Source organism: Apus apus, chromosome 5 (genome assembly GCF_020740795.1).
Source record: "Apus apus isolate bApuApu2 chromosome 5, bApuApu2.pri.cur, whole genome shotgun sequence".
Taxonomy (NCBI): Eukaryota; Metazoa; Chordata; class Aves; order Apodiformes; family Apodidae; genus Apus; species Apus apus.
Window position 1 is genome coordinate 39,755,933 of NC_067286.1, and position 18,560 is coordinate 39,774,492.

Genomic DNA, 18,560 nt, shown 5'->3' on the forward strand with positions numbered 1-18,560 from the left:
CATGCAGTCTCATTTTCTGAAATTCTATCTTGTTCTAATTTTACAAGGAATTAAAGCATTGCAAATGGTGGAAGATAGAGAACAGAAAAGAACCGTTGTTGTTTTGCACAGCATACCATTCACAGCTAGCGTGAAAGACCTTCCGTTTCAAGCCTTTGCCCTTTACCTTGATGTGGCCAATGCTTTCTAGTGGAGGTTTTGGAAGGAGAAGAAATATCACAGCATTTCTTTCTTTGTTGAGAATGAAGAAGTGATGAGGAAGGAGGAGTGGAAAGAAGTGAGGAAAGGGGGGGGGAGAAAAGATAAAAGATAACAGGTGTGAGACATGAGACACAAACCGCAGAGATTGAAGGGTATTAACAGATGAGCACAGAAGAAGGAATTTCGAATTTCATTATGCAATTGCTGCTCATGCTACAGGTTAAAGAGAGTGATGAGTTAGTTATGTGCAATGAAGCAACAGCTCTGAAATCCGGTGTCATACTTACCAACTAAGCATTACAAGAAAAAAAGGAAGGGAGAGAGAAAGAAAAGAATTCTATAACATTATCCAGATCCAGCAACCTTATTCATAGCAACCAAGATACATCCTAAACATTGTCTGAAACGCTTAAGGTCTGTGAAAACAGTTAAATACCCACACACATACACACAATTGAGAAGGAAAAACAAATGGCAACTCAATACATGGCTTCTGCTCTCCAGCTGTTTCCTATTATTACGTATGCTAAATTTATAGCTAGTCTCATTGTGAGACTCTCAAAATGACATAAAGAAGAAAAAACATCATATTTAAGCTAGTTAGTCTGCGCTGAAGTGTCAAACCTTAGTATAAAATTTTATCATGGGTTGGATAAAGAAAATCCTATCCCCTAAACCATTATTTCAATTAAGGTATTATTCCGGTCATATCTTGTTTCTAATTCCTGAAGTCAGAAGCATAGATTCACATGCAATCCCATTTTTTTTTAAGAAACTGATGTAGAGCTATTGAAGAACAGAAGTCATGTAAAGTGATTTTCACATCTGAACATACCACACCAGAAGAGTGAAGAATAATGGCACTTAAAATATATTAAAGTCTGACAGAAATCAACAGTCTGATTAGTAACTCAATTTCTTTGGATTTTAGATAAGCATATATATCTATATGTACATACTTACGCACATACACACGTGGATATTAAATGTGGTACATAGAAATTTTGCAGGTTTTGTTTCCCTTCCCAATTTTAAAATCTTCACTGTAAAATGTTATTAAAGATAATATTCTACACAATTCTATTATTCTATTATCTAAAGATAATATTCATTCTACAAAATGAAATATTTAGTTATCCAAAACATAAAAATAGGGTTAAATAAGACGGCTTTATTGACAATTGATCTAGAACCAGAAAGTTCTATAGAATAAACAAAATAGACATGTTAGGATTTTTAAGAGGTTGAAAAAGTCAGGAAGTGATCCAGATTTTTCATCTCTTAGGCTTGACAAGTGACAAATATCATAGCCAATGAGCTATGATATTTTGGGGCCATAATGTAAAGGCACTTCAATTGCTTCTGAACAAGGAGGTGGATCCACAAAGTTGAAATGCGACATTTTCATGCTCCATTTGAAAATTTTAGGATCTTCTAATAACAGTATGTTGGTTATTTGACTCGGAAACTAACTATTTAAATGTAGAGTCCTAACTACACAGAAACTGAGTTAGAAGCAAGGTGGGGTAGGTGAGGTGGAGGAATCCAGAGTTATCGTAACACACAGGTTGTGCCGACTCACCTCGCTCATCAGTTCTGACTTTCAAAGAGGTGAAAAATTCACTGAGCAGAGCCTGCCAGTATGCTGCCTGGTAAGATTACTCTTAGTATGTCTAGCTTTATCACACCTCATTGTCTGGATTAACATTTCCCTGAGTGCCACCTCTGAGAACGACCACAGAGGAAAATACCATTTCTGCATGTTGGTAAATTTCAGTGGTCTTTAAAGATACTTCAGCCTCCCTGCCTGACCTCCAGGGAAAAGGGCAATCATTTTTGTACAGCTTGGGCCCTTTGCCACTCTTACAAATTTCAGTCCAAACCCAGCCAAGTTCTCTTTCATGCCCAGCAGAGCCTTGCTAGAGTCAAGGAATTAAGTCTCTCACTAATCTGGGGAAATGAGGAAAGAAAGCAAAAAGTGGATGCAGAGAGGAAGACTGCAAAAGCAGCTGCAAAGCAAGATCATGTGGCTGTTAATCAGTATTACAGAATCTGTCCTTTGCCCTATGCCCTAAAATAAAAGTGTAAGGGATTACACAAGGAAAGTGTTGTCACAAGACAAAAAAATATGTCAAGTCAAACATTAAAAAACTAGAAAATGTCAAAATAAAAATTTAATTTTGTTCCCTTGTGTGCATGCACAGGATGCTTTTTAATGGACAATTGTACTTTCCCCCCCAGGGGACCCATTTCATTAAATGTAGAAAATGGATCTGTTTGGGTCTCTAGCGGTTCACACTGAATTTACTGCCTCAAAGTGCTGACCACCCTCAACTTACTATCATCCAGGTGGTTGACTTATAGACAATAGTTCCGTGCATAAAGTTTCAGCTTCAGTTGTTCTAATTTTTTTTTTTTTTTTTTTTTTTGTAAATTTCAGTCAGTTTTGAGGTTTTGCTCAGTTTTGGAATGAAAAATACAAACATATTCCAGAGTTTGGACTGGAGAAGGGATAATGTGAAATTCTTTCCAGCCCTGCCAGACATACAGCCCTCATTTCTGTATTTTTTTCCTCACTTCCAATCACAAACTTCAACCACTGCCATCAACAAGTGCTGCTTAGACCCTTTTACAGTGGGAAAAGCACCCCCAGTCTGATCTGCAAAGGCATAACACCTCTGCATTCCCTGCTTCCCTGCCTGTCTGCTAGAATCCCCACCTACTTTGGGAGTGAGGCAGCAGAATTGTTCTCAACATAGACTTGAAAATAAGAGGAATGATTGTTGGGATGAAAAAAGCCTGATGCTTTTATCACAAGGAAAACAGGATGACTGAGGCAGAGAGGCCCATTCTTTGTAAGGTTTACTATACTGAGGTACTATTTTTAGTATGAAGGAAGGAAAAAAAGAAGATAGAGAAAACCCAAACCCAAGACATCAATACAATCTAAAGCTCAGAATCTTGGGGTCAATAAGCCCTTCAATATCATCGAGCTGACCATTGACAGTTCCCTCAACCTATTCTGGTGTCACAGAAATGTGGTTTACTCAATAGCTGTATAGCAGGAGTTACTCCGTTTAACAATCTGCAGTTACTCTATTTAATAGAGTGAGCACAAGGAAAAATACAGAGGCAACTGATTTATATTCTGTGATTAAGTGCAGGTAAATCTTAATTTTTTTAAATGTACACATCCACTACACTAGTCAGGTTCCTAAACATGGGATGGCTGGGCTTGTCAGGTTATTTGCACAGGCCAAACTAAGTATCTAGACAAAACAGCAGCAGCTACAATCACACTGTATCGAAGAGCAACCACTGTAAGGAAGGAAACGACTTTTTGCTGAGGGCTGAGCCTTTGATAAAATACGTCAGTCTGAGGAAACAGAGCTTGTTACTGAATAGAATGTTCTCTATTTGCTCTATTATCATAGCTCAAATGAAAAAACTGGCATGTTGAAACCAGCCAACAGGATCACAACAACAACAACCTGGTACAGTAGCTTCACAGTTTCTATATATCTTTTTTAGAAGAAGAAATTGTATATAATATTTTATGAAAATTAAAAATATTCAGCAATTGTAATATTGGAGATCATGATCCAATTAAATGATCAAATTTGTAATATCTGAAATGTGGAAGTATTTTCTAGTCTCTTCTGGTTGGTTATTTTTCATTTAAAAAAATATGGACATAAATGAGTTATTTTCTATTTTTTCAAAAAATTGCAATGTAGTTTTAGAGGCTGGTCAGAAATCTGCAGATGACACAGAAACGCCTGGCAGGGAGCCAGCAAGGTTTGGTCTGAGTCAAACTTTGGGTGATGAGCATATGTGGTTTCCCAGGCCACTCCTATGTGCAATCCTGGCACAATTTAGAACTCTTCACATATCTTTCAAAAATTTTGCCTGTTGTAGGGACCCTGGAATCATAGAGATATGTAGGTTTTTCATAGTCAATCTGGTGGACTCTTCCCTGGGATCACAGTCCATCCTGGGTCATCTGTAGCCACCTCGCACATAGGTCTGCCTTTCCTAGAACTGGAAAACGGGTTTCCAGGCTAACCCCAAGCCCTGGGGTCAGCTTTTTGGCAGACAGATGTAGCGTTGATTTATACCCCCTCAGGCTTCAGAATTTGTGCGCGCTAGTGTCAGCTTGGAGGCAGATGGTGTGGTGCTACTCCAGGCACTCAGTCCCGAGTTTCAGAGTCCCGGGAGCCCCGGACAGAAGGGGGTCAGCCCTCAGGCTGTGAGCAGGACTGCCAGAGCATCCCTGTGCCAAAATGAAAGCTCAGAGTCAGGTGGGTCTGGGGACAGGTTGTCTGACTCTGTGGCTGGTCACACTGTGCTGCATGTCCATCCTAGGAAGCTCCTGGCTGCTCCTGATGCTGATGTGTTGGTCAGTTCCACTGTGCAGCCCAAGGTGCAGAAGAATGAGGCCCTTGGGACAGGACATCACATTTTGTGGTATGTAAATGTACATCTACACAGATGTAAAGTACAACATAATTGATGAGGCTCCTTGTCGCATAAAGTTATTACACTTGATAGAAAGGTTAAGTCTAAAATCAAGTTTATAAAAATATTTTTTTTTCAGATCATTTTAGAGAATAGCAAGTATGACTATGACAATTTTTACAGGAATACAGGAATTGCCACTGTAGAGCAGCGTTCTCCAGTGCACCAAACCAGCATAGAGAAACAGCTTTGCTTCACCCAGAAAGAATTAACTAGTGGAAGAGGGCAGAACGATTTAGACTAGAATTAGATTTCCAAAAGTGAATAGGCAGAACAAATACTACACTAGAATAGAGAATATATATTAGCCATTCAGAAGTGTCTGGTGTTGAATACTTACTTACGAGGTAGGAAATGTGGCATAGACTGGTATCCCTGGTTATTGTTTTTAATGCTTCTAGTTACAGGTTTTAAATTATGTTGCTATGTTTTTACACTGATTTAATTAGTTTAAAATGACTTTTAAGTTTGTTTCCCTTTTGTCTGGACTATTTGTACTGGCATAACTACACCACTTATTATACTTTGAATCTGCACCTCATTTCTACTTACGGTTTATACTTTCAGGTGAAGGATTCCCGATGTTTTAACATCTATCAGTCATTCTTTCTACTCCTATCACAACTTTTCTGTAACTTTAGAATTTATTCCTGCATATTTCTTCAACTGAGAAACAAATTTTGAGGTAGCAACTTGCCAAATTAATTTATTCTTACAAAATTTATTTTCTTTAGATTTACAGCTTTTCCACAGAAGCATTTTGATTTGTTCATCAATAAATAAAGACTTCTCAACAAGGCATTTCAAGTGTTACACATTCTTCTTCTCCTTCTCTCCTATGTTATCACTGCAGAATGTCTTACAACATCAATGAAAGACAGTACAGGGTACAAAACACACCACTGCCATCCAGTACTACTTGTTCATGCTGAGAAACAACGGTCAACACAATAAAGTGTTACTCATTCAACAACTGTCTCTATCATTAGTTACCTTAATCCCAGAACCAGTGTTAGTGCTTCATGCAGACCTGAGGTTAGTAAAAGACTAAAACTTTAAGAAGATGTAGTGGTCATTTCTCAATCAATGTGAAATTCTTTTTAGTGTGAACAAGGGCAACAAGGAAAGTTTGCATACAATTTGGTTACAAGCTTAGTGCTCTAGTAAAAGTAAGAGGAACAAAGGGTTTTTTTGGACACTTTGTCTTACCTTCAGATATACAGAACTGATATTTAATGATCTAAAAAGAGGGGAAATAAAATAATTAAATAATCATAAGGAGTTCAAGAAATTTCAGAACAGGAAGGCCTTGAGTTACTCATTTTTTTTTTACCGATTTTCTCATTAGTAATTGAAAATGCAGAATCCTCTTATAAAACAGGTGTTCTACTGGAAAGCAAGAATGACCTTAAAACCAACTTTGCAGCTAATAACCTGGAAACAAATTTGATGATTGTAAGGGTCTCAGATTTCCAAGTTAAAACCTTACATTTGAAAAATGTAGTGAGCCTTAAAGCTTTAATATAGGGAAGGTGTACTTAGATTAAAGAATGGGTCTACCTGAACTAGTTTAGATGAGGAAGTACCAGTGTTTTCATGGAGACTTTATACTGGGGGATGCAATAAAATTCACTGTAAAAATACAGGGTTTGGTTGCTATATTAAAGTAGCTTACCAAATCTTAATGCCAGGCTATGGCTCATGAGGCCAGGCAACAGAACAAAGATTTAAAAGCAACTTTGGCCGGGTTCTCAAATAAGTACATTTAGTCCTTGAAATTAATGGTAACTCTCAACAATGTGCAAAAGTCTGAATTTTTAGCTTTTATAAGTAAGGATACTGCATTTCAAAGAGGATGATATAAAAACGGTTCTTTGCTGTACTTCCTACCTGTCTCTGAGGGCAAATGATGGTAAGGTGCTGGACAGAAAACCTGAGCAGCAAAATCCTCAAAAGTTGTAGGCTCTAGATGGTGTTGAACAATTGTTTGCAGATACCGAGCTCTCTCCTCATAACTGGTTTAGCCAAGAATTAAGGATCAATTTATACCATGTACTGTGACTGCTAAATATCAGTGCCTTGTAATTCACTTATTTTGGTTAAGTACATACCACATATTTCAGTGACTGTACATGCTTATTTTAAATTCTTTACATAACTATGATACTATCTGATGCACTGAAGTAATATTAACTGTAAGATAAACCATGAATAACGTAAACCTTATTGTTCAACTGTCTTTCTTTCACATCTTATGCAAAACATTCTGTTGTTTTTTTTTTTCCCCAACAACAGCAACCTAAGCACTCTATTTTAAGTAACTGATTTGGCTGCACTCTGGGTACAAAGAAATATAAAAATGTTAAAAATTTTATAAAAGGTATAGCATGAAAATTAACCTTAGCATTAATCAAATAAACAATTTTGCACTTTTCCATAAGAAACTGCTTCTGTAATCCCTGAACACACACACACATGTAGAGTTAAGATAAATATATAGTGAAATGTAAGTATTGGGAAAAATAACTTGTCAATTATGCTGTTAAAACAAGCAAGAATATTTGCAAAGAATCCACAGGACCCTTGAACACTGGCTAACAGGGTGTCGGCAGGGCACTGACAGCAAAATACTGTACTTCTTCCTTTTTCCTGTGTTCTCCCTCTCTGATATTATTGACAAGAGACTGGTATCTTGAAGTGTTGTTGCTTTTGAGGGACCCTCTCCAGGCTTCTTGTTTCAGCAGGCCTGATTGTGCTGTTAGCACAGAGAGAGCGAGAAAGAGAAAGAATATTTCTGCTGTTCATGAAAGCAACTATGGAAATGGCTGTCAAAATGTAGAGCAGCAGGCAGCAACATACAATTATCAAGAAAAACTACCATGCTGACTTCATGTCGTATAGTTCCTGAACTGAGAAATCAGTTAACCTTTTCTCTCACAACTTTTAAAAGTTCTCCAGCTGGACTCAATATGTTGAATAAGGAAGATCTTCCCCAGTTATCTTATAGAACTATAAAATTACCAGAAATTTTTACTGGCGTTTATGCTTGTGTACACTTTTCTTTTTCATATTATATTTGTAGATAGTGAGAAAACTTTCTCCTTACATAGTTCTATTTTATTTTCCTAAGCAAACCCAAATAAATTAGCATGCTGTGGAGGAATGCACCCAGAAGCAGTTTCTTGAAGGCTATGGGGTCTGATTTCAGGCCTGATTTCAGGCCTGTTTCTCTTTTTGGGGAGGACAGGGGCAGTGAGGAAACTACCTTTCTGACTCAGTTTCACCACCTGTGAAATGGGAATAATATTAACTTTGCACATGTTTTTTTAGCAATCCAAACATAAAAACTGCATTACAAATAATTAGTATTTTTAATAACAACTGCTAACATTTAAAATAAATAATGATACTATTTTCAGTTACAATAAGCAATAAAATTCTCAGCCCCAAATTACAGCTGGAAGCAATACCCTTCATCTTAGATTTTAAACCTATAGTTCCACAAGTACAGAACTTTTCCTATGAAACCTTTTTCTTGCTATTTTCTGTACAATATTTACAGCAGATTTTGCAGTGTATCAAAACATGGAAAAATGTACAGAGAATATATGACCTGAAAACAACTTCTAGTGAATAAACTGGTCTTCATTGTACTTACTTAGACCACTACGTGGTTACATAGTGAAACTGGGAAGCAATTTTCCCTCCAAAAACTGTGTTCCAAGTTCTTCCTGGATCCTGAAAGAGCTGATCCTCAGCAGAAGTCTCAGGCAGGAGAAGCTATAATAGAAGCACTGGGACAAAAGAAAATCTAAAAATCCCCATTGTAACAGTTCTTAGGTTGAGGGATAAACACAGTATTGAGCCTTAAGAGAGGACAGTAATATAGCACGGTTTTTAAGAGGCTATGTATAAGGGGTAGAGGATGAAACTGACGGTTGAAGTCTAAATAATACTACGTATCTCACAACTTGTTGAAAAGCACTTTTTTCATTGGGGGAGATGCACAGCTGCTGAATTTTCTGCAGTTTAATAGAGTCCTTTGATTCACAGCAGTGCCCCTTGCACAAAAAATACTGGCCTTTGTGTATTACCAGAAACTAATTTTCTATTTGGCTGAAAAGGGAAAAATGGGGTTATTGCTTCTCCCTCCTACAGAGCTTTTCATTATGCCTGATGCACTCAACTTCTAAGCTCTTCTGAGAAAAAAAAAAATAACTGAAGAGGCAAGAGGTAGAAAAATGAGCTTGTTAGCACATTAGAAGTGAAGTATCTTGGTGGGCCCTAGAAATTCCCAGTGGTGTGTTAACTTATCACTCTATGCATGCTGGCACTGATAGTCTCCCAATTGATCACTCTCTTTTCGCACCAAAGGTGCTGCCAGGAAGCAAAGGCTGAAGGCCCACAGGAGAACAGGCTGCTATCAAAACAAGCTGTTTTTAAAAGTCTGCTTGAATAGGTAAAATGTTTCATGAAAAAGTAAGGTGGAGGCACCTACATGCTTTTAAAATGCTCTACTTTCAGAGGTTTCTAAAGGAAACCTTTTAGTTTATCCTATTATATCCAAAGCTTATATACAAATAAGGTATAAATGAAGGAAAGTTACTGCTTTGAATGTGACAAGGACATTCTCATTCTCTAATCTAGGTACCTACCTCCTAACCAAATAAAGAAGTCTTGACACAGATGCTGAGGATAATGATGTTTTCATTACACAGTGGAGAGGACACGCTTATATCTGTTCTAGAAGTCCGATTCAAATGCACATCTGGTATGCCTAGAGAAAAGCTATTCATGGCTAGCCAGGTTGCCACTCGTCCTAACAATCCACAAAACCATCCACAGCTTATTAAAAACAGAACCCTGCTTAAAAACCAAACAAAATCTGATGCGAACGGCAAGTCCAAAGATGCTGTATTGTGCACTGAGAACTTCCATGCTCTCCTCTGAACTCCTGCCCTAGCTCAGACTGGGATAATTCTATCTTCTATTCACTTACCCTTTACATACCAGTACTTAAAAACCTGTCAGCTAAAAACTTGCAGATACATAATCCATGAAAAGTGTAACAAAAAATCTAATGACTTCATTAACCTTTTTCAGAAGATACTGTTCTGAAAAATACAATCAATACAAGAAAAATATCAGAAATCATACCCTTATAGGTCAACCTGAGGGTTGTAGTCCCTCTAGCTAAAATTTCACTTGCATTACTTGTTCTCTACATCTACAATTATTTCAATTTTCAACTATTATTGTAAACAGGCAATTTTTCAGACTGATAGTTTTGCATTTGGGAACAAGCAATGAAACCCTGGCTGTCAGATCACTAACTTATGCTTCATCTGTCTGAAAAACAACATCTCATGTGTTCGCCTAATCTCCCATCATTGTTGATTGTATCACTTTTTAAATTGAAGGTCTGTTTAAATTCCTATGACAGAATACATCTACACCTTGAAGATGCTTTTTGCATCATCTGAGCTAAAAACTTTCTCTAGCCATCTACATGAATAAATTATCTAGGCTCTTATTTTACACCTCAGTTACTGTCATATCTTCTTCTTTGACTCAACAAATGAATTTTATTCTTCCTCATGTCTACTAAAGAGCATAGTAGAACCCACTTTCTGAACATACCTGAAGAGGTTGTCCCATCTGAGCAGTATCACCATCGGTCTGCCACTCCCTAGCACAAATGCAGGCTACTTTTTGTAACTTTATAGTCCATACCCATTTGATCCATTTTATCAAAACTACTCTTGCCTCCAGCCAGTTAACACAGTTGCTCTCACTCACACGGACATTTTTAGATAGGTACTTTTGTACCCTCCTTCCATTTGGCTTCTTATGCCTAGCACCAGGTCTCCAGAAGTGTTCGCAAAACCCCCTCAAACTCTCCCCTTTGTTACAATGTTTATCTAAAAAGAAACAAAGAAAACTGCTTGGAAGACTTCGGTCCCTTGCTGTGTAAGTCACACAACCATTCGTTCTGTCTACTGTTGTTGCACATTTCCCTGAAATTCTGTATCTGCCTTGATTTGTTGTCTTGAGTTTGATATTTGGCTTTTTTATTTCTGGGGACAAAAAACATCTGTCTTGTGCTGTACTCCATCTCAAGATAATGAGACTGGAGTCCATGCTAAGTATGTGTATATATATGTATATATATGCCACAATAAGACAGCTCTCCTTTCATCTTCATCCACCATCCTAATATTTTTCTTTTATATCCAAAACAATTCCCTCAATTTTTTTATCCATGGCTTTGTCATCCTTGAATTTGGTGAAGTAATCTGCTTGCTACATTTTCCCATGTCTCTAGCTGTTCAGTCTTTATTTTTCCTTTCCTGCAACTTTAATCATGCAATCTCTACAAAATCCTGTACTTCCCATTGTTCAGCCTCTTCTACCATCTCTATGATTCCAGTCCTCCTGTTGAATGAAACTCCTCAGAGTCATTTCCATAGATCTATTGTGTCATTCTGACCACATGTTTTCTTTCCATTCTTCTTACTCATCCTTCTCTCAGAGTCTGCCTCTAAGCTTTAGAACTGAATAAAATGCTTGACAATAAATCTATCAAGCGTTTTGCAGTTAAGGAAGAGCGGATGCATTATTATTATGTTACATTCATCCAGGGAATACCAATCCTAAAATGTCATTAAGGCAGAACAAAATGAAGAAAGAGCAGTTTCAACATGGAGTAAAATTTCCAAGGCTTTAATTAAGGATATGGCACTTAACAGTTCTGTAATCTATTGAAGGGCTGGAAAAGAAATCCTAGTTCCAGCTCTGAAGACCATTTGATAACAAACACTTATTGAGCAGGGACTGGAATCCAGGGACTCTTTTCTCCCAGGAAAGCACCAAAACCATTTGGCTATACAGATGAGCATGTACTTTCCTTGTGATTCAGAGGAGATCTTATTTTATTAAATAAAGAGCAATTTCAGCAGTGAACGGAGTGTGGCTGATTACAAAATGTCCTCAGTCCCAACGGTTAGAACAGTTTTGTAAGAGGCAGAAGATGTGGCCTCAGAATTGGAAAATGCTCTCTCATTTCCTGGCTGATTGATGTAACTAGGAGGTTACCACCTGTTGAGCTTGTGTGGGCCCTAATCCAGCGAGTAAACCTTCAAAACTCTTAGCGGTGCTGTCTTGCAGGTCAGATGAGCAAAGAAACACCTCCTCCTCAATGGATAGAGAGAGACATGAACTGGGCATTTGACTGTTCAGGATATAGGGAAGGACTCAGGCAGCTCTACTGCGTGGTGACATGGGCAGATTTCTAGGGAAAGGTGGCAATGAAAGCTTTAGATACCTGTGAACTTCAGAGGTATCCAAGACTAGGCATTTGGTGTGTTGAGATTCTCATCACCTTTATTTTAGACTCAGGCACCTATAAGGCTAGATGGGAGGAACTCGGATCAGATGAACAGAGTGCTTATATGCCTAACTCTTTAACACTTCTGGAAAAGAAATACAGAAAAAGTTTTATCAAGACAGATTTCCTCAGCAGCTTCTGGAGGGAAGAATGATGCTGGGGAAACCTGCTCAGTGATAGAAAGTTCAAAAAAGGCTGAAGAGATGTAGAGTTCATTAATACACTAAAACAGTGATGAAAATACTTCTAATGTCTGAAAAACCTCTTTAGAAGATCAATATTCTTTTGCGTGACAAAATTTAAATGGAACGCATTTGTGAAGTACCTAAAGTCACTGATGGCAGAAACCCTGTGTCTTCCCAATTGTCAAAATGCTTATCATTTCACATACCACAATATAATGTTTTGCCTCACCTTGATTTTAGTAGAAGACTCCGAGGTGATTTAGAATGCATACAAGCTCAGTACAGTTCAGGGAATACCCTAGAATTATGAAGTTTCAAGCTGAATGCTCAACAATGCCATAGGCATTTCTACATCCCTACCGACAGGCTGGTCAAGTCCAACAGACTGATAACACAACAACAACAACAACAACAAAAGGACAAAACAGAATTATAAAAAAAAAGGACATCCTTTGTGAACGGGAGTAAAAATCTGAACTCTTCACCCGATTTTTTTCCATTACTGTGTCTTCCATTCAGAAAAACAGAACAAAAATCGAAATGACACAGTCCATATCAGTTTTGTTCATAAATCTTTCCTCTTGATTTTTAAATGTACATCTCTTTCTATCTCTCTGCACTGCTGTAGTGTATCACAATATAGCTAGGTGCACATTGGGATACATGATCACAATACTGACAGTATATAGTACCTGAGATTCTCTTGATTCTGGTGCTTGAAAAGGAGGAGCTTTTGATGATCACCTTGAAATATCTCTTAGAAAAAAGCCAGAGAATGCATATCTAAATAGCATGACTTCTTCAGTTTAAATTATGAACTACTGTCAGAAATACATGTACAGCTGCATCCCTGGTAGTTCCAACTGTCATCAATATATATTGATATGATTGTGGAGAGGAGTATGACTTTGTCAGCTAGACATTTGGAAAAGAACTGAGACAAGCAGAAACCAAAGTACTGCTCCATCCTTAACTGGAAAATTAAAATCCTCCACCTAGAGATACTTCCTTGTAGGATCAATGGACATCTGCAAAAGGTTTTTTAATTGCAAGTATACACTACTTATATACAGAGATTAGCAATATTTTAAGAAAAGGTACATAAGATGGCACCCTCTGGTTTACTACATTTGCCCCCTCAGCAAATTTAGAGCACATTTCTTCTTTTGTAGAAAACCAAATCTGTAGTACTGTAAACACATAAAAATGCCCCGACAATACTGAAGTCTAAAGGAAACAAAGAAACAGTGAGGCACAGTGAATGGCATATGTTGGTGGGAGATTTTAAGTTTCTTACTCCCTGGCCTGAGAAGGTGTGCAAACCCCACAGAACTAATTGCTACAGTTCAAGGTACTTAAAAAGACGAAAGCATTGATTTTATTGGGCAGATTATTCCTAGTAAATTACAATTCCTGATGTAAAAATGTGAAAAGAGGACTGTCTCCAGTAAAAAGATAACAAGTACAGGTTAGGACTGAAGTTATACAGAAGCTGAGAGGAAAAGTCAGCCACAGCAGAATTTGACTTCTGAAAGAAGACAGGACAAAACCCACACATGACAGAAACTGAAGTTTTTTTCTGGGAAATCTCACTCTGAAAGAAGGATTGCGCAGTGGTTGTCAAACCAGCTGAACTCATACTGAGTCACAGCAATTTGTACTCTTTGTTGGCTCTTAGAATTAAGGATGTAAGTCGGGCTGCTATTGATCCAGTGTTGGAAGCCCTGCCACTAGCTGCGTTTTGTATGTAGGTGGGTGATCAGTATCAACTGACCACACTGAGAGGAACAGTTAGAAGTTCTCTTATATTCTGAAAAGTGACTCTGTAGAAGTGGCATCATGGTGTTCCCTATTTATTGCATTTCAGTGATTTCCACATCTAGTTTGCACAGTATACAAATAAAAAGAGGGTTTTTTTCCAGTTGTAACTTCTGTTTGCTCCAGTCAACTTGGTGACTCAGAGTCAGCTTGGGTTCTTTTCTGTTTCTTAAATACTGCCAGTATTGCAAATGGCATATAAATATTTTGCTCTGTGCATCTGTTTGCACAGCTATGCTGTAAATGAAAGCAGCTTCTGCACATGCAGTTGGAACTTAGCCACAATACTGACAATTCATGAAGCAGAATTCAGTTCATTCTCCTCATATCTGATGCAAGTTATTTAGGTGAAAGAGAAGAAAAAAAAATTACCTTACTTGACACTACTAAACAGGTGAAAGAATTAAAAACTTTGTAGCGTTCTAAGGTGATGTTTTTCTCTTCTGAAACCATACTTTTCAATACTAGCAACAGCACTTTTTCAATAAAATTTAACAATACATTTTCTTACTCACAAACCCAGAACATGAAACTCAGAGGAATCAGTTATATTTTAAAAATGAATTTTTATGTTGCATTTCATGAAAACATCTTAAAATTGCAGAAGGGACTCAGTGTCAATTACCCAAAACAACTAATTTTAAGCAGCAATACATATATGAAAAGCTACTAATTAATGTAGATATCTCACGAAAAAATGAAAATAAATATGAAAAACAAGTAATGGACTAAGACAATAGAATTTAATTAAACATAAAATGTAATATCTAACATCTTTGATAAAAATCATTTTAGCATAACTTGTAACTGCAAAAGGGCTTTCTGAGGCAGTTTGTGAGGTATACTTCTTCATGAAGAAACCAAGGGAATATATGATACAAATTAATCCCATTATTCCAGATCTTGCAATTTATTTCTAACAGATATAGTTGCATCAATCTTTAACTGAATACAATGAAAATTACTTTTCATTTTTTAAACCACTAAAAAGTTCAATACATGTCTGATAAATTATAAGTTATTGGACAAATTAGAACACGTACTTTTGCTGTTTAGAGGCTTTTTTCTTTAGGAGTACTAATCTTACAGCTAAAGGAGATTACTTCCAATATATCTACCCTATGCTTAAATGGCTTCAAGTCCTGCAAGGTAAGCATAGGTTAAAGTTGCAGCCACTGCGTGTTTCCAAAGTCAAAGCTATTGCTTTCTGCCTAGTTCACTAACACATTATATATTGAAAGGCATTGACTTTAACTGAATTTATAAAAGAATCTTCATTTTTACAGTGTGAGCACTTTCAGAACTGCTAAATTACTGCAAGAAATTGTAATAGATGCTTACATTTTCATTGGAAAGCCAAATACATTTAACATTCTGCCACACTGTCCTTCTAGGAAAACCCTTGATATGTTGTTTATTTTTATGTTGTTCCATCAGATCTTACAGCTAACGAAATTCTTCAGTGGTTTATAACATCATGTAGAAAGAAAAAGCTGTGATTCATCAGGGCAGACAAAGCTGGGCTTTAATCCATTCCTATAACCATATTGCCATGTCTATATTGTTTACATTGCGTCTCAATTAAGAGACAGGCAGGACACCTGGTACTTCTTTATCTAAGTCCCACGGGCTGCCAGATGACTCAAAATCCATAACAGGTGCTAAGGCAGTGTGAGTGCAGCACCATTAACACAAGCTGGAATTGGATAAAATTTGGACTATGCTTAACCACTTAAAACACTCAATTATGAAATGAAAAATGTAGCCACTCTGCACCAACCTCCTCTACAAAAGGCACTTATAAAGATATGCAGAACTAGAGTGCAAGTGTAACAGACTTGACATAAATTTTAATTTTAGGGTAAATATTATCCAGGATTAAACTATACCAAACCCAGCTACATTAAAAAGTTATCTTTTTAACATAATCATATAAAATATTATAAGACTATAGTTACTGCATTTAACACATTTTAATTCTGATCATCTGCTTAGGCAGCAAAAATGACAAAACTGATGCTCAGAATTCTAGCAATTTCAAAGTTAAGGGAAAAAACCTGAATTAATGATACTTAATAAATTCTTCAACTCTGTAGAACCCAGAAGTTGTTTATTTTAAGGACTTTAGGAAATCAAAGTATCTTATGGAAGGATTTAAAAACCAACAAGGTTCAGGAGAAAAACTATACGTTAAAAGACACTCCTTTGTACCAAAAAATCCCATTGTAGATTTCCTTTCAGTACTTTTTCTGTTAAGGAGACTGAATGAAGTATAAAGCTTAGACACTGACAGAACACACCTCATGAGAGAAGAAATGAGCATCAGAAATTTTACAGCTGACAATTACTTAAGAACTATCTGTATCTAAATGTGCAGTAATCAAATTAAGTTTCTATTTAATATTGTAATTATCAAGAACTCAATATAGTGATTTTATTACGAGAGTAAACAGTAACAAAGTACAGTAAACTGTCATTTAAGACGGTGTCATAGCATCTATGATAAGCAGCATATTGGCTTAAACTAATGCACTATATGCCTCTAGGGAATGACAGGCTCAGAGACTGGGTTTTAACATCAGAATCTATCCATTAATCTTGACTTAAATATAATCTACTCTGCAGTAAGAGGAAGAATGGGCATTCAATGAATTATCTGTTTGAAATATAGCAGGAGCATATTAATACAAACATAGCAGAAAGTCCTGGTTTTGGTATGATTTTTGTATATTGTTTGTTTTACTAACCCTGAACTGCATTTTAGCATGAAATTAAAAAGACCACAAGCTCAAATGGCTAGCAGGAAGGACGAATACCTTAACAGTGTAACACATTACTCATTAAATTTACTGGCTGTGTGGTTAGAAGACTAATGACAGTATTTACAAATACCCCTCTCATCAATGTTTTAGTAACAGGCTACTGAGGTGAAAGCACCCAGCAAAGGAAACAGTGCCTTATGCAGGCAGAATTCCTACTCCAGCTTCCAGGGAGGATTTGTCTTACTAATGCATCCAAGACAGGAACTGATGAACCTATAAGATGTGTTGTGCTAACTGTTTTGAAGCCCATTTCAGCTGCTGCTACTCCAGGCCCTGGCCGGGGCGATGCTGCTGCGGGCGGGCAGCTCAGTTTGAGGGCTGCAGCTTTGCAGGAGGCAGCAGGGCAGGCACAGGGCCAACGCACCAAGGCACTCTAGCTTATTAGGGCTGTTGCATCAAATGTGCCAAGGAGAGACGTTGAGGTGTCACGGCCCTCGCTTCAAGCCCACAAATAATGTGAAATAGTCCAGGCGAGGGGGATCTGCAGCCCCACATGCTAACTACTCCTGATTTTGGGAGGGGGTTTGATGCCCCACTCGGACACTCAGCATTATATTGGTTTTAACTAAAGTAATTAAGGTTGGTGAGTGTAAAAACACAGAAGCAAAATTGGCCCTTTGTTCTCTCATATTAGCATGAATGCTTAAGCCCACTGTTTTCATACATTGAAATATTTAAATTTCTCCCTTAAATACTTTTTTTTGCATATACAGACATATTAACTGATGAAAAAGTAAATAAAATGCCTTTAATGAAGACATCAGTACAACTGGTAAAATTACAGAATAATAAATATATTAGTAATAAATATGAAATAAATGTTTTCCGTTAAAAACACTGCACATATTGATATGTATTAATCTGCAATCCCATACCACGTAGTAACAAAGAAAACTTCTCTCATGAGAAATTTTGTCATTAATTTCAACCTGTACTTAATAAACCTTGCAACTACCTTTCTTTCTTTTATAGTTGAAGAGATTGTTCTCTTTTTACCCCCGGGTGTTGCAGCACCAGTATGAGATAATCTACTTATAAGCCTCTTCAAAGGGCAATAAAATTGGTTTTAAAAACGATTTTAAAAACTCGAAGTTAGGCAGCTTCTATTTAAAGGAAGAATACAAATATTAATTTTCAGTTACTTTCCTCTCTCTTTATTTTGCAGGGCAATTAGTAAAGCAGCCCCTTCGGCCTCCTCCCAAGTGCTGTCAAGCTGTTGAGAGCAGTTTGCAGCACTACAATGGTATTATTGTGAACACAGCCTGGGCTTCCTTCCCACAGAGAGTTAAATGGGCCGTTCCTGCTGCCCATGATTGGTGTCCAGTGAAACAATACTTAAGAGCCAGGTTTTATCAGTTCCACGCCAAAGAAGTGAAGCCAGGGAACCCAAGCCTTCATATCATGCTGAACCATATGCCAACCCTGCTGGCCCCAAAGGTTTATCACTAAGAATCAGGATCCACCATGTCCCCTGTGAAATTTCACTTCACATACCTTCTGTGAAACGCATGGCTTTGCTGAAAACTGACCTTTTTCCACAATTGGCAAGAACAGATGGACGGTAACTATGGTTTGGCAAGCAGAAATTAAAAGATTTTCCAACAGCCTGCATTCTTCTGTGTTTGGGGG

The 18,560-nt window shown here is 37.3% G+C and overlaps 1 protein-coding gene across 12 annotated transcripts in view; it reads right to left on the reverse strand.

Annotated features, from left to right (window-relative positions):
* The window catches only part of RALGAPA1 (Ral GTPase activating protein catalytic subunit alpha 1), a 131,784-nt gene that overhangs the window by 2,844 nt on the left and 110,380 nt on the right, over nucleotides 1–18,560 (reverse strand). For 7 of the 12 annotated variants that reach the window (XM_051620629.1, XM_051620627.1, XM_051620620.1 and 4 more), the window contains 2 exons: nucleotides 6,610–6,734; nucleotides 117–231 (listed from right to left, as the gene is read on the reverse strand). In XM_051620629.1, the coding sequence (XP_051476589.1) occupies nucleotides 117–231; nucleotides 6,610–6,734 (240 nt within the window). Of the gene's footprint in view, nucleotides 1–116; nucleotides 232–5,928; nucleotides 5,960–6,609; nucleotides 6,735–18,560 lie in introns of those variants that run through there. The other 5 variants (XM_051620628.1, XM_051620626.1, XM_051620618.1 and 2 more) reach the window with 3 other exon arrangements.